The 27,047-nt window shown below is 59.0% G+C and overlaps 2 protein-coding genes across 8 annotated transcripts in view; both read left to right on the forward strand.

Moving 5' to 3' along the window:
* Window positions 1-4,522, forward strand: part of DPYSL5 (dihydropyrimidinase like 5) — a 63,278-nt gene extending 58,756 nt beyond the window's left edge. The window contains exons 13-15 of one of the 4 annotated variants that reach the window (XM_067550487.1): window positions 1,809-3,238; window positions 3,274-3,389; window positions 3,501-4,522. In XM_067550487.1, coding sequence (XP_067406588.1) covers window positions 1,809-1,894 — 86 coding nt within the window. In that variant the 3' untranslated portion in view covers window positions 1,895-3,238; window positions 3,274-3,389; window positions 3,501-4,522. Of the gene's footprint in view, window positions 1-1,808; window positions 3,466-3,500 lie in introns of those variants that run through there. The other 3 variants (XM_067550486.1, XM_067550485.1, XM_067550488.1) reach the window with 3 other exon arrangements.
* Window positions 4,523-8,689: 4,167 nt separating this feature from the next.
* MAPRE3 (microtubule associated protein RP/EB family member 3) overlaps window positions 8,690-27,047 on the forward strand; it is a 60,131-nt gene continuing 41,773 nt past the window's right edge. For 3 of the 4 annotated variants that reach the window (XM_067550489.1, XM_067550492.1, XM_067550491.1), the window contains exon 1: window positions 8,690-8,770. The gene's annotated coding sequence lies outside the window, so the exon portion shown is untranslated. Of the gene's footprint in view, window positions 8,771-20,156; window positions 20,412-27,047 lie in introns of those variants that run through there. The other variant, XM_067550490.1, reaches the window with a different exon arrangement.

A 27,047-nucleotide genomic window follows, 5' to 3' on the forward strand; every position in this document is an offset into this window, starting at 1 on the left:
TGGAGCAGCTCTGCCTTGCCATCATTTTCCGTTCCCAGCTCCCCTTCGCCACTGAGCAGCGGCCCCACCCTGTCCTTGGTCTGTCTTTTGTGTGTGATGTATTTGTAGGACCCCTTCGTGTTGTTGCAAACTTCCCTTGCCAGCTGTAACTCATTCTTCGCCTTGGCTTTCCTGATTTTATCCCTACACCTTCGCACTGTTCCCACGTATACTCCCTTGGTGACCTGCCCCTCCTTCCATTCCCTGTATATCTCTCTTTCGGTTTTCAGATAGCTAAAAAGCTCCTTCTGCAGCCACAGTGGCCTCCGGTGGCTCTTACCTTTCCTCTGCGTAAACCTCCCTAAGCTGGAATTGAAGCTTCCACCCCCAGCTGCAGAGCAGGCCCCGCTTTCCAGCAAGTCTCCCCTGCCCTGGGGGTGTAATCTGCATTCTTCTTACCTGCCGTTGGCTGTATTAAAACGCATCTTGTTGGATTGTGACCATTTAACCAGGCGCTTCAGCTCATTCTGTGGCAGGATAGGGTCCTGTGCTGGTTATTTCCTACCCCACCAACCTGTGTCCTCTGCAAACTTCACAGCAAAGCTTTACCTCCTACGCGGGTGAGTGATAAAACCAGTAACTTGGGTTGGGTCAGGACTCACTCGCTGGAGACCTTGCTGGAGTCAGCCCCGCTCAGCGGTCGGTGTGTCTCCGTCAGTAACGACAGCTTCCGATCTGTCGTCAGCCCCTCTCCAGTGCCTCTGCCCATCCCATGCAATGCACGTCTTTTATCCGACTGGCCGGAGGTACGAAGTCCAGTGTCATGGACCAATCCAGTTCAGTGAGCCTCCCGGATCGACGGCCGGGGAGCTGGGCCGTAGTCTCTGGGCCATCCCTTTTCTGACGCTGGCACTGCGCTGGCCGGCCGCCGAGCCTTTGGCATTTCCCGTTTCTCAAATTTGTTAAAAATTACGCACAGTAATTGTAGCTGGGGGGGGATGTTTGGTTTTAGCGCTGCATCTGCTTCGCCGTTTAACCGGGACAGGATTTTCCCAGCACGCCTCGCTTGGACTCGTGGCGTTTGGGGCGTTCGGCCTTCGCCAACTCCCAGTTTCCATTAACACTGCGAGGCAGGGAAGCTGCCAGGAGCCACCCTGAGCTCCCCTCCCCTTGCTGGGGGTGCAGCGAGGCAGCCCCTGCAATCCCAGGGATGGGAGAGGCCTGGCCGCCCTCGACATGGCCCTGGGGAGCCCCGTTGCCAAGCCTGCCCTGGACTTCCAGACCTAGCCCAGTGGGACGTTGCTCTTCTGAGTAGACGTAGCTCCCGGCCTGTGGCGGGTGCAGGCCCAGCTCTGGGCAGCCTGGAGCCCTTGGGAGCTGCGGGATATTCCTGTTCTCTCCCCTTGTGTGCACAGGGAGATGTCTCAAAGGTGTGGGTGCCTGTCAGAGCTGGAACCCCAGGAAAGCAAGAGATCAGTGACCGTTCCCTGTGCCCCCCTGTGCCTGGGCCACCCCAGCACCCAGCGCACAGCCAGATGGGGGAGGCTGTGGCGGGGGCACCAGTGGGGAGTGGTGCCGGCTGGGGGCCCTGGAGGGGAGGGGATCTCTCTCTCACCGCGGTGCTGGCGGGGGCTCTGGTGGAGGTGGCTGGGGGCATTGAGACGGGATTAGTGCCAGCCGGGGACTCGGGCAGGGCAGGGATCTCTCATATCTGGGGGCCGGGTGAGGGCCCGGGCGGGGCGGGGCGGGCCAGGGATGTGTGTCTCAGCGCGGGGCCGAGCGGGGATCTCTCTCACGGCGGCGCTGACCCGCTGCCCCTCTTCTTGCAGGTTCTCAGATCGATGACCACGTTCCGAAGCGAGCTTCGGCCCGGATTCTCGCTCCCCCCGGAGGCAGGTCTAGCGGCATTTGGTAAAACCGGCAGCCTGTCCCCAAACTAAGGCCGGAGCAGCAGCACCCCACTCCTCCTGCCAGCCCCGCCTCCACACCCCCAGGCACCGGGAGCATGCGGAGCTGGCCAGCGTGGCTGCGTGCCCGTCGGTCCCGCCCGGCCGTGGGGCCCGTGGAGGAGGCTGCAGGCCGTGCCCTCAATGTACGGCCATGCACCCGCGCACGCCTCCAGCTCCTTTCTTTGAGATCACGCTGGCTCTGCAGGCTGCGAAGCTGGGCTCACGGCACGCCGGCGCTAGCCAGCAGCAGGGCTGCCCGCGATGTGGGGCAGGTGGGGGGCTGGTGCTGGCCGGGCGGGGGGAGGGCAGCCTCTACATTCCCTTTTCTGTTTGCACGTTGGGTTTGGATCAGTGAGTTTTGACTTGTTTGTGCATCACGTGAAAATAATCCCCGGTGGTTTGTGTCACTAGCGTTAGGGGAGAAGCGGGAGAAGGGCCGGGCCCCAGGGCGGAAGGGGGGCACAGGACCCCACCACCCACACCCCCACCACGCTGTTGACTTCGTGCTATGGACAGGGGGCTCAGAAAGGAGGGGGAGGCGTCTCTCCCTGGTACACACAGAGCAAGGGCCCCTGACTCAATGTCGGGCTGTGATACCCCCACGCACCCCCAGATCCCTGTGTCAGGATGTGCTACACACACACACACACACACACATACACCTCTGTAGCGGTCTGTGCTGCTCCCCCTCCCCACACACATCCCCGTCTACCATGGGAACAACCGAATGAAGCTATCTCGCTCGGTGGAACCAGAGTCAGGAATTTGAAAAATCAAAACTTCCATGAGACTGTTCTCCCCCCCCCCCCCTTGGCAGTGCCAGTGGGCTGGTCCTGTTCCCCCCTCCCCTGCCCAGCAGTGCCAGTGGGCTGGTCCTATTCTCTCCCCCCCCCTCCCCCAATGCCAGTGGGTCAGCCCTGTTCTTCCCCACCCCCTAGCAGTGCCAGTGGACTGACCCTGTTCCCACCCTCCCCCTAGCTGTGGCAATGGGCCGGTCCATCAGCTGAGGCACCATGCGGGAGGGGGGGACCCAGACCCAGACCCAGTGGGGCCAGAGAACACTTGCAGTGAAATCAAGACCCAGCTGGGGCAGGAGGGGGGCTTCTGCTAGCCCTGCAGTGTCAGCTGTGGGGCCCCCCCTTGGGGTGGGTGGGAGCCAGCGCCCCAGAGCACAGCCAGTCCCTGCCCCAACCAGCTCTCAGCCCAAGAGCCAGGGAGATCCCTGGAGCCAGAGGCCGGCTGTTTGTTGGGGGGTCCCTGGAGCCAGAGGCCGGCTGTTTCTTGGGGATGGGGGGTCCCTGGAGCCAGAGGCCGGCTGTTTGTTGGGGGGTCCCTGGAGCCAGAGGCCGGCTGTTTCTTGGGGATGGGGGTCCCTGGAGCCAGAGGCCGGCTGTTTCTTGGGGGGTCCCTGGAGCCAGAGGCTGGCTGTTTCTTGGGGATGGGGGGTCCCTGGAGCCAGAGGCCGGCTGTTTCTTGGGGGGTCCCTGGAGCCAGAGGCCGGCTGTTTCTTGGGGATGGGGGGTCCCTGGAGCCAGAGGCCGGCTGTTTCTTGGGGGGTCCCTGGAGCCAGAGGCCGGCTGTTTCCTGGGGATGGGGGGTCCCTGGAGCCCATTGTTCTTTCCCCAACAACGTGACATCCCTGCTGTGAGTGAATCTGCCCAGCCTCCAGGAGGCCCCGGCCCCCTAGCCACTGTGGTGCTGATATGCAGGCAGCACAAGTCCCCCCTCATCTGCTCGGCCGTCATCTCCAGCGGGGATGGGGCCAGCCACCGGGCACGTCCGGCTGGCCGAGGTGGCCGGTTTCCCTGTGCAGAGACCCAGGAGCAGCCGAGGCCCGGTGGCGTCTCCGCTGGGCCTGGCCGAGGTGAGGTCTCTGCCTGGGCTGCTGCCCCTCCAGCCTCAGCGGAAGCGTCTCCCTCCCTGGCCGGCTGCTCTCTCGCAGGGGCTGGGAGCTCAGCCCTGCGTGCTGGGCGGAGGCAGCGCCAGGAGGTCACGGCCCAGGGGCGTCCGGACACCACAGCGAACCCAACTCGTCCAGCCGTGGCAGCAGCAAGGAACCCAGCTCCCGCGCGTGCTGGGCAAAGCCGCAGCAGCCACGAGCTGGCCTTTCCCACAATGGTGCTAACCCGTGTCGGCCGCCAGGCCGCACACTCCTGTGCTTTAACCGGCGGCAGAAGAAGAACAAGCAGCAGCCCCGAGCCCGTGGCCGGGGGCTGGGGCCCGTTCTCAGCGAACTCGAGCAACTTCTCCTGTGTTTCTCCACCATGTTCCTTTGGGGTAGCGTGAAATGTGAAATGTAACTTGTGCACTTTTTCCACTAGCTGGTACCTGTAGGTGTGGGAGCGGCCGTCGGGGGCACTGGCTCCCGGGCCCGGAGGTGGGGCGCGGCCAGGCCTGGAGGCGTCGGCGTGGCTGGGCGGAGGCGCTGGCTCCTGGGCTCGGCGGCCTGGGACGGGAGAGGCGGGCTGGGGCGCTGGCTCCGGGGCCTGCGGCATAGACTTCGCTCCGGGCAGCACTCTTGATAGTCTGTATTGGCCAGTGTTAGAGACATGCCGTGCGTTGTTTGCTCATTAAAGATGGTTCTCACAGTCCGAGCCCCCGCCCTCGTCTGCTGCCCGTGCGCCACAGCGGGAGCCAGCCCCCTGCCTACCACGGAGACCACCCTGGGCCCCGGCTCCTGCTGGCACTGCTGGGTCCTGGGGCGATGGTCTGCCAAGCGCATAACACCCCCTGGGCTCCCCTTCCACCTCTGCCCTGCTTTCCTGGGGGAGTCCTGCCAACCCCGTCAGCCAGGGCCCCCAAAATCCTGAGATGGGCTTAAAACTTGATTTTAACCAGAGCAAGCATTGCCCCCTGCTTCTTCCCTGCTGGAGCCGGAGCCTCCGGGGGGGCGTATCCTGGCTTTACATGGTGCTAGGGCTGGGCTGAGCTGGGGGTTGCCAGCCATCGTACCCCAGCCAGCAGGGGCCCGGGGCGGAGAGCGGGCGGGGGTTGGACTCAGGACGCCTGGGTTCTACGCCCAGCGCTGCAGCTGGAATACGGCCACAGCCTGTGGCCGTGGGGTGGGGCCTGGCTGGGGCGAGAGGCAGCCAGGCCTGGGGCTGACAACACCCTGGGCCGCTGGAGCCGGCTGCAGTGCCAGGCCGGCTGGTGGCCCCGGCCAGGCAGGGAGGTCCCAGAGCAGGGGCCCTAATGCAGCTGCTGGCCAGCTGGGTGCAGCACCGCCCGCCGCCACTGGGGGGGCCCCTGGAGCCGCTGCAGCCAGGGAGGCCAGGCTGCCCAGGCAGATTCCCCTGCCCCATAGCCCAGGTCTGCCCCCAGGGCCTCTGCTCTGCCCCGCCCAGCAGCAGCAGCTCAGGGGAGGTGGGGGGCGCTGTGCTGGGTGGGAGCTAGTGGGGCCAGGGCGTTTCCACTGACCCCGAGGCCTTGTCTGGGCTGGGTTGTCTGGGCTCAGTTCCTGCCCTGTTTTGAGGGCCCCCCCCCATCAGCCCCCAGCACCAGGGCTCCCAGGGCCACTTGGCTTGCCAGGGGAGGGGAGACCTGGGGGCCCCCACGCAGCTGCTGGGCACAGCCGGGATTCAGCAGTCTATAAACCTTCCCCGGAGACACCCCCCAACTGGACCCGTCCCCAGCCAGGCAGCTATAGCCCAGCCCCTCCCTGGGAGAACCCCTCCTGCCTGCCCCCCAGGCCCTCAGCATCACCCTACATTTTGTCTCTCCTGATTCCGCCTGTGGCCCCCCAGCTGACCCCTGGTGGATGTGGACTGGCCCCATCTCTGGCCCTATAGCGATTTCCACCTCGAACTCAGGCCTGAGCACCGGCGCGGCCCCTCTCCGCCCACCGCCAGCGCGTCAGGATCGGCCAGGTAACCAGGTGCGCCCAGCCCGGCTGGGCCAGTCCGACAAGGAGAGCTGGGGTCAGCCCCTGCTTCGCTGCCTCCCCGCTGAGGGGTTTGGGCTGGGTCCTGGGGCGGGGGGGAGGGGACCTGTCCTGTCAGATATGGGGCTGGGCAGGGCCCTGGGCAGGCCTGGCAGAAGTGCCCTGTGTGCCCGGCAGCAGGGGGAGAGAGGAGAGGCCGGGGCAGTAGCTCGACACGCCAGCAGGGCAGGCCTGGCCAGTCAGTGCGGGGCAGAGCCTGGGGAGGTGTCAGGAGCTGGAGGGGGGGTCTGTGTAAGGGGGCACACAGGCAGGGGCTGACAGCAGCTGTTACAGGAACGGTTTTACCACTCTGAACCGGGGTCTCGGTGCCCAGCCCAAACGACCACCTGCCTGACGCACGGCCACGTGACGCTGCAAACGCCCGTGCGACGCGTGCTGCGTGCACCCAGCCCCCATGGCCGCCTCGCCAGCTTGTGTCCGGCAGCGCCCCTTGCACTAGGCGCCACACAGCCAGTCCCTGCCCAGACGGGCCAAGGCTGGGGTGACTGAGACTGGCCAGGGGCCCACCGGTCAGTGGGCTCCTGATTCCCAGGCCGGCAGCCCGCAGCACCTCACCCTGCCCTGGGCGAGCCGTGAAGACGTGCCCCGTGGTCCCGGGGCTCCGGCCCTTGCCCAGCCCGGATGGTGCCAGCTGAGGGAGGGCTTGGCTGCGTCTGCCTGAGCAGCCCGGGCGCGCTGGGAGCTGACCTGAGGGACGGAGACCTACACGCAGGCGGCTGGGGTGCAGGAGTGGCAGACCCTGTCCCCCAGCATGCGGCTGGCTGGTGGATGTGATTGGGACGTGCTCAGCACAGCCGCCCCCGCCGATTCTCGGGTGGCGACCAGCACAAGCGGCAGGGCCGGGCTCTGGGCCGGCTAGAAACGGCCTTCGGGTGGCATTACAATGGGCCAAGCCCCTCCGCTCGCTCCTGGCCGGTGTTCTGGGGAGTCGATGAGAGGGAGCTCCAGCACCTCCCAAGCCCCGCTGGAATACTCTCCCCCAGCACCAGGAGGCTCGCAGGGATCCAGCTTCTAGGGTCCCCCCCTGCCCAGCACACGCGCACTGCAGCCATGCAGCTCCCAGCCCAAGATGGGCACCCCGGACTGACCGAATGCACCCTTGCCACTGGGTCACAGCAGCAGCGGGAGGCTGCGGATACAGCCCCCGCAGAAAGGGCTGCAATCGTTTTCTTTCGCCTCCTGTTCGGCCAGCCACATTCCCCTCGCTCGCCCTGCCCAGCTCTGGGGCAGTCATCCGGCCTGCTGCGCCTTTCACACACCCCGGCCTCCCCTAGGCCCCCTCACTGCCACCGCCACCTCTGGCCACAGGGCTGCTGCAGAGCCGCCTCCCCCCGCCAGCGCACCTTGCTCTGCTCCCAGAATTTCAACTCCCATTCGCCTTCCTGCTGCCCCCGTCCTGTTCCCCCCTTCCCCCCGGCCGGGCCTCGCTCCTCCGGCCTCTGCCGCTTCCTCCTGCAATCACCTTCCCCATCACAGCCTCATAGACGATAGGGGTTGGCAGGGACCTCAGCAGGTATCTAGTGCAACCCCTGCTCAAAGCAGGACCAACCTCAGCTAAACCATCCCAGCCGGGGCTTTGTGCAGCTGGGCCTTAAAAACCTCCAAGGATGGAGACTCCACCACCTCCCTAGGTAACCCATTCCAGTGCTTCACCACCCGCCTAGGGGAAATGTTTTTCCTAATGTCCAACCTAGACCTCCCTCCACTGCAACTTGAGACCATTGCTCCTTGTTCTGTCATCTGCCACCACTGAGAACAGCCTAGCTCCATCCTCCCTGGAACCCCCTTTCAGGTAGTTGCCGGCTGCTCTCGAGTGAAGCTCATTGCGGGGCTCACACGTCGCCCCCCCCCCCTCCGTTAGCCGAGGACGCTGCGCCGCTGGCCCTCCACACCCCGGGACAGGTGCTGTTGCAGGCTGGATTTCGTGGGCCAAACCCATGGCTGCGTCATTGCGCTGACGCCAGTGGGGGGCTGCCCCGGGGAGTAACTTGGCCCCAGAGCCGGAGCAGGCACTCAGCTCCTTTACCCATTAGTAACCAGAACCGATGGGGGGGGCTGTCTGCAGGGGGGGGCAGCACGGCCTGGCACACAGTGGGGCGCAGCTGCAGGTCTCTGGGAGGCCCCGGCTGCCTTGGCGGGGGCTGGACGGCTGGGTAGCCGGCCCTGGCTGCGTCGCCTCCTGTCCTGTGCGCACGGGGGGTCACGGGGAGGGGGGGTCCCCGCAGGCCCCTCGCTCGGCCCGGCTCTCCGGGGACGTGGCCAGGTGCAGCCCCGCACAGCGGGTGTGTCTCTGGCAGCCCGTGCCCAGCACGGCCGGCTGCTCGTCCTGCTCCCGCGCCCCGCTGTACAGCGCTGCCCTGGGCCAGGCCCTGTGCTGTGCTGTGGGGTGCCCCCCGGCTGGGCTCTGGGCAGCCGGCGGGGGGGGCTGTGGATGTGGCCACGTGCCGTGGCTTGGGGGTGGGGGTGACTGTGTCCGGGCTCACCCCAGTGCTGTGTGTGGGGCGGGGGGGGGGGGCAGTGGGAGGCTATGAGGCTATGGGGTGGGTTTGTTAGGGCCTGGATCTGGTTGGGGGGCGAGGCGGGGGTCCGGGGGGGATGGGGTCGGAGGGGCCGGGAGGGCCGGGTCGGGGACTGAGGGGTGCGGGGGGTTCGGAGGGGGGCTGGGTCGGGGGGTGTTGGGGGGTTCGGAGGGGGGCCGTGTCGGGGGGTGCGGGGGGGGCCGCCATGGCCTGGCCCAGCCGCTGCGGCGGTGGTTGCCATGGCTCCGGGGCGGGGGGAGGGGCCCGCTCCCCGGCGGGCGGGGGGGGGGGGGCGGAGGTGGCGCATGCGCGCGGCGGCTCCCCCGCAGAGCCCGGCTCGGTGCAGACGCAGCCAGAGCAGCGGCCGGGGCGGCCCGAGCGCGGTGAGTGCGGGGCGGGGTCGGGCCCGCCGCCCCCGGCAGCCCCCGAGCGGCCCCTCCCCTCGTGGCCGGCGGGGGGGAGGGGGTCTCAGTCCGCCCCTCCCCCCGCGCTCCGTAGGCCCCCGAGCCCGCCGGGGTCCCGCTGCGGGGGGAGCCGGGGGGGGGTCCCAGTGCCAGGGTGGGGGGCCGGTGGGGGGGGCAGCTGGGCCCGGCCTGGGGGCGGGGTGCTGGGGGCGGGGTCCCTGCGCACCCCTGCGCGTGCAGGCTGGCTGGCTGTCTCCCCCCCCTTTATTCCCGTGGGGGGCTGGGCGCTCTCGCTGCCCCCCCCCCCGTCCCCTGCCCCCCTGTCCAGTGTGCCCCCATCGGTGCGGCGCGTGCCCCTGCTGGTGCGGAGCGTGTCCTCGGGGGACGGACCCTGCAGCGCCGGTGTCAACGCTGGGTGCCGACCCGCCGGGCTGTGCCCCTGGCACGGGGTGGGGGTGGGGGGCACCCAAGGTGGGGGTGCGCCGGGCCGGGGGTTCCAGCCCGTGAACGCTGGCGGGACTAGGCCGAGTGTGAACGCATCCTGTGCCGTCCGGCGAGTGGAGCCATCCGGGAGCGGCGCCGTCCGGCGAGTGCGTCCGTGCGCAGGGGCCGACAGCCGGGCGATGCCCGTCTCCTGGGCGCTGTGATATCCGGCCTCGTCCGACCTGCTCTGAGTGCGAATTGTCCACACGCCAGGCGTCCCCGGCCCTCTCCTGCCGGCCCTCTCCTCTGCCTGCATCTTCCTGGCACATCCCTCACCTTTAACATGGAGGTGCTGGCACCTAAAACTACCTGCCCCAGCATGCTTGGCCCCGTTTGTTCTGGGCGCTGGCATGCGGCTGCGGGGCAAGGCATGCTGGGATCTGTAGTCTTCGTGGCCACCGGATGAAGGATGAAGGTGTGGATGGACCACTCTGTCCGCCCCCAGCTGTCGGCGCGTGGAGAGCTGCGTTCAGGGCTGTGGCTTTGTCGTGGTGTGCGACGCAGAAGGGGCAGCGTGGCAGTGTCTCTGGAACCCTCGGGGTGGACTTGGGGAGAGGAGCAGGCTGGACGCGCAACGGAAAGTGTCTTTGTGTGTTGCTGCCTTTGGAGCAGCGGAGGGGCGAGAAATGCCCAACGCACAGGGCAGGTCAGTGGAGTCTTGGGAAGGATTAGAAGATGGGTTTGCGGAACTGGGGATTGTGGCCCCTTAAAGGCGCTCTCACCCTGGCTGTTCAGTTGTGCAGCAGCCATTGAACGTGGATTATGCAGTTAAAATCCACGGTTGGATCTTAGAGCCTTTCTGAGATATGGCGGAAAGAATAAAGAGCAGTTCCGAACTTAGACCAGCTGGGCAGCTGCAGATGGTACGGTGTGTTCAGTGCAATGGTTGTGCTGGTGGGGCTGTAGACAGATACAGCCTCAGGTCCCAGAGGAGCTCACAGATCTAATGGGGTCATGGTAGTGGGGCTCAGCAGGGAAAGAAGAGGGTTTCATCAGTGAAGCTCAGGTCTCTGCACTTGTAAGGCTGCCGTCACTGTAACACCTGGTCACTGCATGCAGAATGAAGGAGAGGAGCCGAACGCTAGTCCCCATCCTCAGCGTGCTGGATCAGTCTTTGCTTGGCCGCTCTGCTGCTCTGTTAACTGAGCAATCACCTGCGTGCGCTAGGCCGTAAAGTGGTCAGATTCTGGCTTCTCCTGGGCCCTGACGGTGGTGAATTCCACAGCCTCGTGCTGTGAGCTTCCTGACCCTGCAGCACTGTGCACGTGCAGACATGGTCACAGAGCTAAACATACGGGCTTTGTACATATGGTCTGAGACCTTGAGCCAGGTCTGGAATTGGACGGAAGGAAGTCAGAGCCGCGCCCCAGTGCGAAGGGCTCACCTCGGCGTGCTCCAGAAGGTTGGCATCTGTGAGCCTCTCTGTGGCCTTTACACTCGGCCCCAAGAAGAGTGTCCGGGTGACAAGGGCGTGGGTCCTTGCAGCCATGGGACATGTGAGAGGAGCAGTTGCAGGCCCCTGGCTGCTGCCGAGGAAGGCAGGAAGGTGTTCCCGCCAGCTCTGCTGTTTGGTGTCCAGGGGGTTGAGACCGGTAGGACCCCAGACTGTGCTGCTCCCGGACAATGGGCGAGAATGGAATGCCGTGCACTTCGTAGACAAGGCAGTTGTTGCTCCTGTTGGCGTCTCAGGTGCTTTCCCTGTCTGCAGCAGCCCAGTCGTGCCTGGAGGGAGCGTAAGCTCGCTGTGCGTCTCATGCTGGGCAACTGGGAGTCAGCACTGTTTGCCCATGTGATGGTTTGGTGTCAGGGGCTACCCCTAGAACAGGGAACTGCGCTGGGGACGAGTGGGAGGCTCTTCCAGGCCCAGGGGCAGCAAGAAAAGGCGGAGGCGTGAGTGCGAGAAGGGGAAGGGAATGTCAAGGGGGGTGGGCAGAGCGTGCAGGGCACGGGGGGGGCGATGGTGCACACAGTCTTGAACAAGAGGATGGGATGTCTGAACTCAGCGCAGCAAGAGAGCTGGCAGGCATGGGCGCCATGGGCGGTACTGTGGTCAGGGCAACAGCCTTTGCTGTGGCATTTTGGATGGGCAGATCTCGGCCTGCCTGGCTGTTTAGCTGCACTGCTGCCGTGGGCCCCTAGGGTTGAGAGTGTTTGCGTGGAGCTGCTCTGGTCTCTAAGGGGAGAGATTTTAGTTCCAGTATTGATGATGTTACATCCAATCTCCGCACTGTTCTCATCCCAGGGGGGATCACAGCCGGCGGGTGCTCGCTGAAGTGGTGGCTCGTGGCCTGCTCTCTCTCTGATATTTTCTCACCACGACAGAAAAAAATCGTGGCCAGTATTGTCTCAATGTTTCCTGGTGCTTCCCCTTCAATAAACCCTGCCTGGGCACCTCATGAAGGGGCTCGGCTCTGCTGAGTGTCCCGCAGCTCCCTGGCCATTGCGCTGCCCACGAGGGTTACTGAGAAACCAAGGGGAGATCTGGATGTTCATGGCTGCCTCCTCTTCCTCAGGGCGGTGCTGCTAGCCCGAGCACCCAGGGAGGGACCTACCTTGGTTTCAATTCTCCCTCGTGGGATCTGACAGCAAGGAACCTTCTGTATTCAATGGGAGTGCCCTTCTGTCTGAAGCCCATGGAGAACCATGCGAAGCCAGGGAAAGCACCTGCTGGAAATGTGAGATCCTGTGATTCAAAGCTAATTCCAAGAGATTTCTCACCAGCTTTAGACTGACTGTAAGTCTGGCCAGGAAGAGAGGGGGGTGCAGAGCTCTGCACGTGTGGAGGAATTACTCCACTTGGCAGCGGTCTTGCCCTGCCTGATGGGTAGGATCGTTTCTTTCCCATTACCCTCGGTGCCGGGGGCAGTGAGCAGACTTGACTGTTCCTGTTCTGGCAAATTTTCCTGACTATCCTGCAAGGCTGTGTTAGTCTGCTTAAAAACCACGGGCAGGTAAGAGTGAGCAGAATGCGCTCGGCATTAATATTTCAGAGGCTGTTGTGCAGGGGAATTATGTTTCAGTAGGAGATTCCAAGAATATCGTCACTAAATGAAGCCTGTGAGGGTGTTGTCCATAGTCGTCAGCTTTCTGCATGGGCTCGCTAATAGATACTAAATGGTACTTAGTTTAGTCCAGAGCAAAGACTGTGAGGAACTCCAGGCTAGGTGAATGGGCAATATGATTGCAAATGCACTTCAATGAAGAGTAATGCCAATAAATGCAAATCAGAGAGAAACTTAAGCTACTCATACATTACAGGGCCCTAAATGAACAGTAGCTTCTCAGGAAAGGGACCTGCACATCACTTAAACCTTTGCTTAAATTGCAGCTGTGGCGAAAAAGCAAGCGAGATGTTAGGAGGGAGGATAATATGAAGGATATATTCATGCTTTTGTCTAAAGTGATCGTGTGGGCAGCACGGGTCAGCCCATCTCTCACAGGATACTGCAGAATTAGAGGGGGCTCGGAGAAGAGTGATAAGAAAGATCAAAGGCCTGAAAAATATCTCAGGGATTATTACCTTGGAAAGGAGATGAATGGGGGGGTTGATCCTTTATCATGCTGACCAGTGTTGTCTTACGGTTTCCTTGTGCTCCCCCGTCTGACTCCCTCTCTTGTCTCTTAGCTGATACTAGGATTGCCAGCTCTTTGGGGCAGGACCATCTTTGTTCTCAGCCTAGTGCGAAGGGCTCCGATAATACAAACCCGCACAGGTGCTATTCTGATCACAACAATCATATAATGACTGGTCTGGAGAAGGGAAATCGGGAATTTCTTTCTGACGACTCCTACGTTCCTGTCTCTATAGAGCCTGGGGGAGCCCTCATGTGGGAAGAGTTTAGCCCACATCTTCCTACAGAGTTCTTCCTCTGTAGCATCTGGTGCTGGCCCTGTCAGAGAGGGACCTCCAGGCTGATGCAGTCTGGCAGTTCCTGTGTTCCTCTGATATCAGGGATGGCCGAGCTCATACAGATCTAGAAAGAAAATCCTCCTAGCGCCCAGGAGGGAAGTCTAATGTCGTGCTGAGATGTCCCGCTGGCACAGAGCACCCCATTGTGGGCAATGGCATTCCCCCCAGAATTGGATGGGCCTTGTTCACCTCCATAGCAAGTAGTGAGACACGTGCTGCTGCAGAGTCAGAGATCACAACCTAGCCGAGTGAGTTTGTTGGCCTGCTACAGCAGGCAGGGCCAGCGCCGAAATAGGAAACTGGTTCCCACTCACACAGGCATGAGCAAACCTCCCCAAGCCACCTCTCGCTCGGTACTGCTTAGTCACGTTTGGGGGGGGAATGCTGGCAGATTTTTCAGGTTTTCCTTGGTTAATTGCCACAGGTTATGGCACGGTTCAGTTCACTGACTGATTGCCCTGATCCAGAGCAAGTAACAAGTCGGATGAGAGGCTGATGATGATGAGGTTTTGGCAGTAGTCATTGCTGTTTTGCCTTTAACACTGAATAAACAAGTCCAACGTTGTGACTGATTTAATTCTCCTCATGCTGTTTTTGGCTAGACTGTTTAAAACTGCATGCGTGTGACATCGGCTTTTATTATACATGAGGTATTTGCAGTTGTTTTGTCTTCTTTCTGCACTAACTGGGTATCTTCATTACCAGTTGGGCTAACGACTGACCCTGTGGAAAGAGAGCAGGACTGTGGAGTGATTCTCTGAATAAAAATATAGCCAAGCATTTTTTTAACGATTGGTCATTAAACAGCATTCGGCAGTTCAACAATTCAAATGCCATGGAAGCTAAATTCTATCTTTGCCTTGCAAGCGTTTCTGGTGAGGAAGCGGGGAGCTTTAAGTGGGCAGTTTCAGAATAGCGTGCTGGGAGCGAGACGAGATTCTGGAAATCTTTGGATGTCTTTCTGCGATGGCCTCTGCAGTATGTCTGGGATAATTCGTCTCTGCTTTGAAACGTGAAAGTGACCTTTGCAAATTCCCTCTGCTCTTCACATGCTTCAACCTTTGCTTTTCCTGCTGTTCCTTAATGTCCTTTGTGTCTAGAGTACCGATTTCCTTCCAGGAGGCTATGGACAGAGAAGTGACTATGTAAAAATGGCATCTTGCCTTGCAGGCTTTGCACAGTTCTGCTCCTGCCTGCCTCTCTGTTCCTGATTCTTCCTTCTCCCCATCTTCTGGTGGCAGGAGTGAGCTGGTGATTGATGCTTTACTGACCCAGCAAATCTCTGCCAGTCTGAAAATGTAACTGTGCTTGGTTTTTATCTAGCAATACCAAGGTTTGTCATCTTTCTCAGCCTGCAGTGGAAGGAGTGGGTGTATTGAATCTTTAACAAAATGCTCTTCTCTCCAAAGCATTTGGCAGGAGTTTGAGTTAAATAGGTGTTAACAAAAACAAACAAGAAAACAGTCTGACTAAAAATCTCTTCTCCGTTCGTTCCGCTGCTCGGATTGCAGTGTCTGGCCATGTCACGATTACACAAACTGTCCAGCAGAACGGGAGCGTGGTCTGGAGAGCCGCACCTTTTTTAAAAAGCCAAAGAAGATGGTTTTGAGGGAAAGAGAAGCCTAGAATTTCAGGTCACCTTTGTGCTGTGTAAACACCCCCCCCACTTTTCCCTTTTCAGGTCACTTTGTGGAGGTGTGAATTTGCCCATTCGTCTCAGAGAGGTTGACACCTGTTTAAATACCACCCGAATGGTTTTGTTGCTGATCAGATCCCAGAATCATCGACTCTGGGTCTGTGGGGGAGCCTGAGTCTCAGCCCACCCTTGCTCAGTATGCCCCTGTCTCCCTCACTGCTGTGTGTCTCCTCCCACTCCTGTCTTCTTCACCCCTTCTTCCAAGCTCGGAGGGGGGAGCCAAACACCCTTTCATCCTTCATTTAAACCGCTTGTAAGAGTCACTGCTTCTGTGTTGTATGCCCTCCATCTCAATTGTTTTATCTGTGAGCTCTTGGGGGCAGGGATTGTCACCCCCTCTGTCTTGTACAGCACCAAGCGCACGGCCAGTGCTTAACAAGCCAAAAATACAGCAGGGACGAGACCCCACCAGGGAGGTGGTGCTCAGTTCTGGACACCTCATTAACAGGGAGATGGAGACAAACTCTCGCAACACCACTGATGCTGTGGGGTCTGAGGGGGGAGCTGGTGTGGCTCCCGGGCTGCATGAAGGGAGGCATAAATTCTGGAGGAGACAAAGCGAGCAGTCAGGAGAGAAGTGCTGGCAGAGGCGCAGGTAGCAGGAGGAGGAGGATGGCAGAGGCAGGCAGAGCTGCCCTATGGAGAACTCTGCACATGAGGAGAAACTTGAATCAGATGTGGTCTGAGCTTGGACGCCAGCACACAGATTGAATGGGGAGACGTGGTCAGAGCCGGCGTGCAGGGAGGGTGGATCTTGGCAAGCTCAGAACAGTCACCGCTCCAGAGGGCTCATTTTGCAGAAGCTGTCTGGTGTGCTGTTCCCGCTGGCCTAGGTAGCTGTTTGCTCTCCCTGGACCTGGCACTCAGGAAAGGCTCACAATGCACGTGGGGCAGTGAATGCATCCCAGGCAGCTGTGGTTCTGAGCAAGGGGAAGGAGCCCGTAGACAGTGTCGTCTCTCCCAAGGAACGGGATCCGAGCAGCTGGGCTGGGAGGAAGCAGCAAGATGGGCAAGAACAACCTTAGCACAGAATTCTGTAAACCTCCTGGGTCCAAAGGGCTTGGGAGACCCAGGATTGTTTGTCGGGAAGGAGGGGGCGCGTCTCTGATCCTTGTGTAGGGAGGGTTCGCGCACAGCTTGTTTGACAAAGGCTCTGACTGGGATGGGTACAGACTGTGTACATTTCTTTCATGAAATGCTAGCAGCGTGCCTAGTGCTGAACTTGACGCAGGTGCTTCAAAGCTGCATGCAGTCCGCAAGCCGTGTCCTGGAGGGTGAGAATTAACTTGAAGCCAGGTAATGCGTGCTATTGAAAAATATTGCACAGACCCTGCTGTCTACACCCAGTCAAACGGCCTTTGAGATTGGCTCTTCATTCAAACAGAGCCATGAGACAGGGGAGACGTGTATTGCTTGTGGTTGTTTCTCCGATGTGTGTGGAAAGGGGGAGATGGGATGGGTTTGGGTATATTGGCCAGTTTCAGCCACAGAGGTAAGTGGGGAAAGTTCCTGGTATAGAGAAGTTGGTGTTGGTGCTCGTGTGTTAACCAGCAGGCTCAGGTTCCCTTTGTGGCGGAGGAGGAGGGGGCTGCTCTGGGCTAGCTTTCACTGCAGCTTGCCAGTCTGTGGTTTTCCCAGGAATGGATCAGCCTCCTTAAAGCAAGATTATCCTGTTGCATGTGACAGGGAAATGATGGCCCTGTGGAATAATGCGAGGCTGGCAATTATGGGATGTGTTTGTCTTGTGAGGGACTCTGATGAGATCCTACGCACTGGCTGGATGATGGGCAAGAAATAACTGGGGGGCTTTTCCTGTGGCACCCTTCATACCTGCAAAGCAAGCCTGGCACCAATTTAAGCCCCAGATTCATCCCACCTTGAAGCTCCTACACTGTGCTGGGTGCAATCCAGATCATTGTCCTGGTTTGTTTTGAATGGCTCCCACTCCCTATGCTTTTGTTGAAGCCATCCTCTTGTAGAGCGCCATGCAATGCTTTCTGCAGCGGCAGGCAGCAGAGTCTAACCAGCCCTGCCCGTGCAGGGAGGCTCTGCCAGACCCAGCCCATAGACGGCGGGTTTGTGAAACAGCGAGTTGTTCCTGAAGTGGCAGATTCTGGTTCATGAGACAGTTTGTGTCTCAGCCTCTGATATTGATTCTTGGCAGCTGGGAGCTGTTTCCGGAGACGTCAGGGTCTGTGGAGGGCTGCTGGGTTTGAAATGCCCGGACTTCCTGCCTTTCATTCCTCTAGCGCAAGATAAATTGGAGTGGGTTGCATTTTATTGTGTGTGAGATTTTGAAGGAGACTTTAAAGCTCTGTGTGGATGTTGGGCTGCTTCTCAGAAAAGCAGTGTTTTGCCTTGACATCCCTGAGTGGAAGCCTTTCCCCTGCAGTGTGATGGGAGCCAGTGTATTCCATGCAAACCACTTTGCTTAAAGAAGGGTGGCTTTCCCAGAAACACATTCCACCTTTAATTTGGCGATTTTTGGCTCTTATGTTTAGCAGTTCCCCTGGTGCATGTGCACAGCGAGACATGGTCGTAGACTTTTTTTTTAACAATCACTCTGGAGCCTGCCTGATTGCACGCTCAGCCTCAGCTCACATTGCGCACACATGGGCATACAGAGAAATTCCTCACATGCCCGCTACCGAAAGGACACTGAGAGATTGCATAATGAATGAGAAACTCCACTCGACTTCATAGAGACAAGGTGGGTGAGGTCAGAGTGTCAGTGCACTGGAAGTACCTCTCCCAGACCTGAGGAAGAGCTCTCTCTGGGTAAGCTTGAAAGCTTCTCTCTCTCTCCAAAGGAAGCTGGACCAGTAAGAGATACTACCTCACCCATGTCGTCTCTCTAATATCCTGGGACTGACACGGCTACAGCACTACCGTGAACTCTATATTGTACTCGCATGTACAGCATGCTGGGGAAATTGAGTGAAAACCCCATTGTCATAAAACCAAGAGCAGTGACTGCATGTGCACAGTGCCTCTTAAACCCCGGTAATCTACATAATCGAAACTCCCTCTCTGGGCAGCCAATCCGTGGCCATCTCTGTATCAAGCTGCAGGTTCCTCTCGCTACCGGCTGATGTGCTGGGGCTGGGTTTTTAAAGTTGGCAATGTTTTTTGTATAAAGGCGAGTGAATGTATTTGTCTCTTTCTTCTTGGAAATGGCGTACGTTTCTTTTGAGATTTTCAGAAAAAATATTGTGCTCAACTGAGATCAAAGGTGGAAAATTGAATCTGGAAAGGTTAGAGTTTGACAAAGCGATAAGCTACTGAAAGAATCTCAGTAGGTTGTGTAGTCTTTAGGGAATCTGTTCTACAGGTGTCACCACTTGCTTCACCTCTCACCACAGAGAGAAACCGCCTCCAAGTTATCCCCATCACCTCTGGATTTCCCAGGTCTGTCCCATCCTCTGGGTGTCTGTTTCTTGTTCTCTGATTCTATGCTCGATCCATTAGCAAGGAATCCACTGCAGGGCTGGGGCGCTGACTGTAAGCTCTGTAGGACAGGCACTGTCTTGTTTTGTTTTGCAGAATTGCAAGCAGGTTATTGGTGCATAAGCAATGGTGAATTTGAAACTAGGCACCCAATGTATGAAACAAAACTGCAGATCATGGAATAAAGGAATATATTTTTTCATCCTGAAGGACTTCAGAGTGCTTAGATTTATGTTCGTACAGGTCCTCAGAAATGCAGCCACCTCTGGGGTGGAGAGAACCATCCATACTGGTCAGCATAAGGAAGGTAAAACTGAGCAAAGGATACCAGGCTACAAGACTGTCCCGAAGAGAGCTTCGTTCCATTAATGGTGTCACATTTCTGACTCACTGAGCTATGACAACCTTAGCTCTGACATAGCTCTTTCCATCCAGGGATTGCTGTTTGCCAGAGGCTGGGAATGGCTGACAGGCTGGATCACTTGATGGTTACCTGTTCTGTTCGTTCCCTCTGAAGCACCTGGCACTGGCTGCTGTCGGAAGACAGGGACACTGGGCTGGATGGACCATCGGTCTGACCCAGTGTGGCCTTTCTTATGTCCTTATCTCTGTACATTTTATAAATGTGACTACGTACAGCACCTAGCACAATAAATCAGGCCTTGATTGTGATTGGGGCCATAGGCACTATCATTATACAAATGACGCGGGTCTCTGTTTTTACTAGTAATTTGGATTCTCCCCCCTGGGCGAGCCTGGTACACACAGGACCTGCGGGGCTCCTGTACCAGTGTCCCAGGTGGTGGTTCTGCCTGAGTTAAGCAGTAAGCTCTCTGGGCAGGAGCCTGGTCTCCTGGCCCCTTGGCAAGGCAGCGTGCGTGCGTCTCAGGCTCTGGATAAACGTCATTCTCTGAGTCCCTGGGAGGCTATGGGTGAGGCTTGGGAATGGGGCAGGACCCGCCCAGCTAATGAGACTTCAGTGTGAGGCCTGACGCTGGCGTTTTGTGGTTCCTGCTCTGCTTTGCTGGGGTTTGATCTGCTCTGCTATTTGCCTAGGGCACTGCACGGACAGCTCTTGGAAGAGGGCTCTGCATGTTTTATGCCTTCTGCAGTGCGGTGTCCGGTGTTACCCTTTCTTCACCTGCTCAGGACCGAGGCAGCTCACCCTTGGTGGCTCTGGCTTGGAGACAGCCTGGCCGTGCTGGTCTGTGAATGTGGGGCTACTGGTTCTGGAGTAGATGGGCTGCCCACACTATCCAGCCAGGAGCTGTGCTGGGCAGACACCAAGGAGTGCCGAGAGCCGCGCTCACCTTTAATGTGGAGTGGTGACCTGCTGCAACTACAAATCCCAGCGTGCCATGCTCCGTCTCGAGCCGGGTGGAGGTTGCTTGGCTCCACATGAAGCATGGCCTTCTGGGACCTATAGTCTCAGTGGGCAGCAAACAGAGGGTCGAGGGCCAGATTTGGCTATTCCTTGAGCAAATTGCGTGTGTCGCGGGTGTGAGGAACTGTGCAGCGTATGAATTTGAGAGGTGCTTGTCTCCTGCTTGTGCACACGTTCCGTTAGCAGCCGAGCAGATCAGACTGAATGTCCCCGTTGGATTCTCTTTGCTTCTGCAAGAGAGAGGCATCCTGCAGCTAGCCGTCTGTGTTCAGAGCACAGCAGAGGGGTGGGATTATTACAGCATCACACACCTGGCGTCTTGTGCTCTGTGTGTGTGACAGCACCTGTCTGTGGGGTTAGAACATTGTTTGGATATGTCTTGAGCAATCCGTGACCTCTGGATCTGTGATTTCAGTCCTTGTGAGTCAATCAATGCACTCTGTTATCAGTGTGCATGCACAGAGACCTAATTACTCCCTGCGTGTCTGATGAATGATGCATGGGCCGTGCCTGGAAATGCAGGTTCCTTTGGTGTCCTGGTTGTGTTTCTGCATGTGAGCTGCTTCGGCTGCCCTACCGCGGAGAAGAGGGAGCGGAGCGCACGTTGAGGGAGCTCTGTTGTGCATCGCGAATTGCTCTGCCTGCTTCCTGAGTCCCAACCGAGGCTTCACGAGTCGAGCTGAGTCCACCTGTGGGGCAGGTACTGTATTTGGAGCAGAACCGGGAGGCTGGCAAACACAGAGTGGGACCCGTGGGCTGCCTGGACGAGACAGCTCTTCACCTCCAGGGGGATGGCTGGGGAGCGTGGTCAGAGGCCCTTGGGGAGAACGATTGGTTGGCAGACGTCTGCGGGGTGAGGGGGGAGTATGAGTTACCGCAAGGCTGTAGCAGCCACAGAGAAAGCCGAGACACCTGATGCGTGGAGGGACAGAAGGTGCAGGAGTGGGCAGACGTTCAGACAGAGCAATCGTAGGCTGGTGCTCAAAGCTAACGATCGGGGAATCGTCTCCCGCAGGCGGTGGAGGGTGGCAGAGGTTTCATTGCTTGGAGCCCTAGAGAATAGACGGTAGCAAAGGATCCTGCCCAGGGCTGGGATGGGCTAGGTGAGCACACAGCTTTCCCGGCGCTGGCTCAGCATGGCCTTTGACAGCGCGTTGCAACGCCATGGTGTAAAGTGTCTCCTCTGTGTGTGTGTATCGCTGATAAAGTTTAATGTACAGTCCTGTCGTTTCTCCTGTATGGATGCTCTAGGCTTGCTCCTAGCCAGCCATGTGGAATGCTTGGGTGGGGTAGATCCCGGCGTCGCTGGGCACTTGGGGTGTCTCTTAGATGCTGTAGCCGAGGGCTTGGCTATACTACAAAATTGGGTCGACCTACAGCCACCGCAGCGATTCAGTCTGCTGCTGGTGTCCACGCTGCCTTCCCTCTGCTGGTGGTGCGCTCCTCCCCAGGAACGCTTGCACCGACTGGGTGGCATCTCTGTAGGCCATCTGGAGAACGCCTCCGGCTGCAGTGACCATAGGATTGGGGGAAGTCCAGGCTCCTCAGAGGCACCGCCGAGGGGCCATCCTCTCCGGGCCAGGCCGGACAGGTGGGGGATGTGGCCAGTTGCCCCTGCTGCTGGGAGCAGGTCCATCTTCACGGGCTCTGCTTGCTAATTCAGGCTTTTTGGCCTTGCTGCCTGCTCCTCCCTCCTGACTCAGCAGATGTCTGCCTCTGTTAATTAAACGCTGCAGCTGGGCCAGTTGTGGGCGGGTTTCTCACATACTCACAGTCCCTGGCGCTCGCTCGCTGAGGTTTCTCTTAGTAGTCACCCATCCGAACACAGCATTGGCAGGACAGCGGCTCTTGGCTGGAAATCAACAGGGTTGACTGGAACAATAGAGTTGTAGAGTGGATGGATGGAGGCAGATTTGCTGGCTCTGTGCTGGGGAGGGGGAGGGGGTGTCACTAGCGTGTGAAAGAATGGGAGCAGCGCACAGAGCCGCCGTGCTGAGCTGTGTGCTGCTCTGTCTAGGCAGCTCTCTTTGCCTGATTGCAGTGAAGTGGTGCAAAAAGGGATTATCTGTGCTTGCAAAAGACAGTCGTAGCAGACGCAGTTGGCAGCTTAAAATACAGCGGGCATCGGTGGCTGGGAGGATGGAATGGTTTTCTATGACGGCGTATGGCGAGAGCAAGTCAGAGCATCACCTGGGGCCCATACGGCTGGGTCTGAGCAGAGGCTGCAAACTCTGAGCTTGTGGCATCTCTCAGCCAAAGCAGGGTGTCCTCAATCCCCCACCAGAAGGAACCATTGTGAGCATCTGGGCCGACCGACCCCTCGTGGTGTTATACTTGTAAAATGAAAGATTAGCAGGGTCTTCTTCAGGGGGACCAGGCACCACGCCACGTTTATTGTACACGTCAGAATATCACAAAGCCGTCACAGTCACACACACGGTCACACCCACGACGTTCTGCAGGCTGCTGTGATATAATGACCAGGCCTTTTATGCGTTACTCGCCAGTTGAGTGGCCAACTAGGCTGGGCACCAGGAGGGAGCCGGGCCTCTGTCAGATGTGAATCCGCTGCTCCGGGATGACGATTGCAGAACGAGACCCAAAGTTCCCATGTTTGTACCCGTCTTTGCTACTTGCTGCTCTCCTGTGAGTCTCTGGGCCTGGCTGTGTCATGCTGCCAGCGGGTCAGTGTGGCTGTTAATCACCAGCTAACTGCAAGCCTGACTCTTCTCTTACTTCTGAACTTTGTCCCTTCCCAGGGTGGATCCTTCTGCACTTTAGGGTCTTTGAGAGGCATTCTTTGGACTTCAGGGCCAGGGTGGGGCAGCTGGTGTCTACTCCCCTTCCTGTCAGAGCAGTCTAGGTTGGTGTCTTTTTATGCCCGGCACATACACGCCGCACGCACACAGAGAATTTCTCCAGATATCTGTTGGTTCAATAGTACAAGTTTCAGGAAAGAGCTCACTTCAAGAACCTGACAAGATGGAGTCCACTTATGCCTCACTAAACCGCGCTGTGCCGTTATGGTAACAGGAAAGGAGAAATCTCTCTCCACTGCTATCTCACTTCTACAGTAAACGAGGAGCCTGCATCTGATTCGTTTGCACAGCTCCTGGGGATGGCTCACATTGTGACACAGGGTTGGGCTGGCTTCTTACTTTGAGAAGTGACTTCTAAGCCAATGGCTCCTAAACTGGTGTGTGGACCCCGGGTGGGGCAGGGCAAGCTGGCAGGTCAGAGGGGCACGCGTCTCTTTTCCAGCTGCTGCAGCAGCTAAGCGTGCCTGAGTCCTATCTCCTAGGCACCCCGGTCCAGGTGAACAGTTACAACCGGGGGGGAAGGAGGGAGGGAGGCAGGCAGAGTCTTGGCAGCGGTGCGTGGGAGCGCGCGATTGTCGATGCGGGTGGGGTGTCCGAGAGACGGCCCGCTGTTCAGGGCTGTGTGTTGTGCTGTGGGAATGTTTACAAGGCAGTGTTCTGAGAAGGTGCCAACACCGCCCGGCATCAAAGTCCTGTCTGCTCGTGGTTTTTAAAGACCCCACGGCCTTTCGGGCAGAGTGTGGGAGGATGAGCCCGGGTGCCCGGGCCAGATTCCTCTTCAGGCAGGCAGTGTCTGCTCCAAAGCTTCTGCTCTGCTTTCCTGTCGGTATGGTATTGACTTTCTGTGTAGCTGTTAAACAGCTGCCTCGTACCACCCCTGAGGTGGCTGCATTAACTGAGATTAACTGAGCCTTGTGGTTTGGAGACTGTAATCTGCACAGAAGCTGCCTGTGAGCTGGTGGGAGGATTGGAGAGATCTGTGGGTCTGTTGTAATCCACCCCTCGGTTAGCAAAGCCCAGGAGATCTACCCCCCATTACTGTCCTGCGCTGTAGTGCGTACCCAGAGAAGTGCTGCTGCTACTGAGACAACCAGAGGCGGGAACTGATGGCCCAGCCTATGGTGGCAGGGTAGTTGGCGATGCTTCTGGGGTAGCAGGGAATCCTGTGCCATGTTGGCCTGCGTTCCTGGAAGGGAAACATCCAGGAGGTTGTGGGTGGCTGGGGGGAGCTTTCAGGCTGTTGCGAATGAATAGCGACCTTCCAGTTCTCACTGAAGCACCAAGCTGCCCTGGTCCGGTCCAGCCTGGCCAGACAGTGCTGATTGCCTTCCACTCTCTCCAGAGGGTCCCGCAGAGGTGCGGGTCTCACGTAGAGAGCCCTGTGCTAGATCTTAGAGCATCCTGGCTTGCTGTAGGTTGTGCGCTCCTGAGAGCAGGTCTGTGTCTGTGCAGTGCCCAGCACCACGCGGTCTGACCTCTAATACGAGTAGGGACGTCTGCTTAACCGACGTGACCTGCGGTGCTACACCTGTCACCGTGAGCCCAGGCCTGCCCTGGCTTGGCGGGCGGTGAGATTTCACCCCCCGATGCTCCTGTCTTACCCTTTTCCTGCAGCCAAGAAACCACAAGCGCAAGCTTCTGATTCCAGCGCCTCACTTTCCTCTCAGCTCTTCCCTCGATCAGCCCACGTTGCGCACGAATGAGCTGAGACCTGTGGGCAGATAGCGACCTGTGGGCTGCAGGCTCTGCTCTCCAGCCTGAGCTGGGTTAGAAACGGGAGCCCGGCCCCCCAGGCTGTACGTCCTCCTCCAGGCTTCCACATCTGCTGCTCCTCTTCCCAGCCGCCCCCCTCTCTGGGTCTCTGTGCCGGGCGAGACCCGGGGCAGACCTTTCTCACGCGCTCTCCTCGTATCTGACGAATCCTCCCCCGAGTCGGATTGCCATCTCCGCTCTCAGCCCTCTGCCATCCTGCCATGTCCTGTCACCCCAGATCTGAGTGCTCTAGAAGGGGCCCACTGTCTCCATTTTACAGACGGGAAGGCTGAGGCCTACAAGAGGGCGTGGTTTGACCAAGGCCACAGTCCGTGGCAGACAGGAAGAGAACCCAGGAGTCCTGATTCCCAGCCTCCTGCTCTAACCCCGGGGACACGCTCCCTGTAAGAGCTGCTACTCGTGTCTGGTGTAACATTCTGTCTGTCCGTCCGTCTGCGTGCGCAGATGGCGCGCTCCTGGACGGCCACTTAGCAAAGCACAGCAGCCACGTTATTAGCAAGGCCCGGAAAGCATTTCTCCCGCTGCTCAGTTACACTGCCATGCCTTGTGTGCCCGGCTCCTCGCCCTTCACCTGGCAGAGGCGGCGCCCTGGGCCCCAGCCCATGTTGGGCGTTCTCTGGGCCGTTGCCTAGCAGGGCGCTAGTCCCGTTTCAGAATGAGATTTGCAGGCCCTGAGAGCCAGCCTGGGGTTTGTGTTCCCAGAGTGGCCGGCTCAGCCGTGCCCCAGGGGAGGCCTGCTCTGGGGTCACCGGACCAGACCTCTCTGCCCCTCGCTGTGCAGGCTTCCAGGAGCCCCATGCTGCGCTCTCTGGAGCGTCCCCTTGGGTCTGAGCAGGAGAGGTGGCTACGGTGCTTCGGCGTGCTCCTCTTCCGCGTTCTTGCTGCCTCTGCCCGGGGCAGCCAGCTCTCTGGGCCCCCCCCCCCTCCCCCTCGGGGTCTCAGTGCCTGGCACTCGCGCTGAAAGCCAGCAATTATCTTAGGGTCCCCTCTGCCTGGCAGCTTTCAGGCCTCCCCTGTGTCAGCCTGATCTGCACCAGGCCTTCTGCCCTCGAAGCTGCTCCCCTGGGTGAGCTGCAGCCGCCTCCGGAGGGCGAATTTCCCCTCCAGGGACAGGCTGGCTGACTTCACCTGTGTTCAGGCGAAACGAGCGATGGTGAGGATGTCTCAGGACCAGCAGTGGCTAGAGCGAGGCCTGGTGCAAGCCTCTGACCCTCCCGGCCCCACAGAGCGAGTCTGAATGTGAGTCTCAGTCACAGAGTGGCCCCACAGAGCCAGAGGAAGCCGGGGAATTGGCCTCTGCCATCCCCTGACATGAATGTGCCGTGAGATTCGGCTGGGATTTAGGGCGGACATGTGCTCAAGGGCTCCAGAATGCTGCTTCGGCACCCCTTGCAGTAGCGTGGTCACAAACCTGGGAGAGAGTCTCTGCCAGCCAACCCCCAGGGCCCAGGGCGGAGGTCATTTGGTTTGCAGTAGCCTTCCAAAGTCTGCAGTCCGGACGGGGCCCCATTGGTGATGTACACACCTGAGGGGAGAGCTGGCCCCTGCCCCAAAGAGCTCAGGGTGTAGCTTGGAAGAGGCCTAGTGAGTGTAAGAGACCGGGAGGGGGGTACAGGGCTGTTGCACACGGAGAGAAAGGCCTACGCCCGCTCTCTGGTAGAGCTGCTACCGCTCGGAGTGGCCGTTTGCCGCTCCAGTTTGCTGTACGGCTGCGTATGCAGCAGGAGTGGTTTTCATTCCCCTCTCCAGCTGTGTGCTTCAGAGCCTGAAAGCCTCTGCTAACACTTGGTGCCTAGCCCCGTTCCACTGCACACCCCAGAGCCTCACCGGGGCCACTTACCCACGCAGAAACCAACTGGCTCCAGAAAACTAGGACAGGCTGGCGGGGAGACGCGGCTTGTCCTCTCTTTCAGTTCTTGTCTGCCAGGCCCTCTGCGTCAGAGGCTCTGAGCTGTCTCATGTCCATGCTGGGCCGCCTGTAGCGAGGTTCCAGTCCCTTCCAAGCGCTTGCTTCAGAGAGGTAACTGCCTGCGCTGCAGGGCTGGGAGCGGGTTCAGGCCTCTGTAAGGACATCGCTGGTTATATACGCTTCCCCCACCCGAGAGAAACACCAGGGAGGGGGAGGAGTTATTTAAGGTAAGCACCAAAAGTGGACACGAACAAACAGATAGAAACTGGCCATCAACAGGTCTAGGCTTGAAATGAGGTGCAGGTTTCTAGCCAACAGAGGAGTGAAGCTCTGGAGCAGCCTCCCAAGGGGAGCCGTGGGGGCAAGAAACCTAGCTGGCTTCCAGGCTGAGCTGGAGAAGTTTACAGAGGTGCGGGGGTGCCTGCGATGGCATGTAGCCGATCTGTGACTGGACGCAGCAGATATCCCCAACGGTTGGGGACGGGACACTCGATGGGGAGGGCTCTGAGTTACCACAGAGAATCTTTCCCGGGTGTCTGGCTGCTGGGTCTCGCCCACATGCTCGGGGTCTAACTGGTCGCCAGATGTGGGGCTGGGAGGGAATTTTCCCCAGATCAGATTGGCAGAGACCCTGGGGGAGGTTTCACCTTCCTCTGCAGCGTGGGGCACGGGTCACTGGCAGGTTTGAAGTAATGTACGTGGTGGATTCTCTGTACCTTGAAATCTTTAACCCATGATTTGAGGACTTCAGTAACTCAACCAGAGGTTCTGGGTCTGTTACAGGAGTGGGTGGCTGAGGTTCAGTGGCCTGGGCTGTGCAGGAGGTCAGACTAGA

The sequence above is a fragment of the Emydura macquarii genome, unplaced genomic scaffold (assembly GCF_026122565.2).
Source record: "Emydura macquarii macquarii isolate MOO-44397 ecotype Brisbane River unplaced genomic scaffold, CSIRO-AGI_Emac_v2 contig_1300, whole genome shotgun sequence".
Taxonomy (NCBI): Eukaryota; Metazoa; Chordata; order Testudines; family Chelidae; genus Emydura; species Emydura macquarii.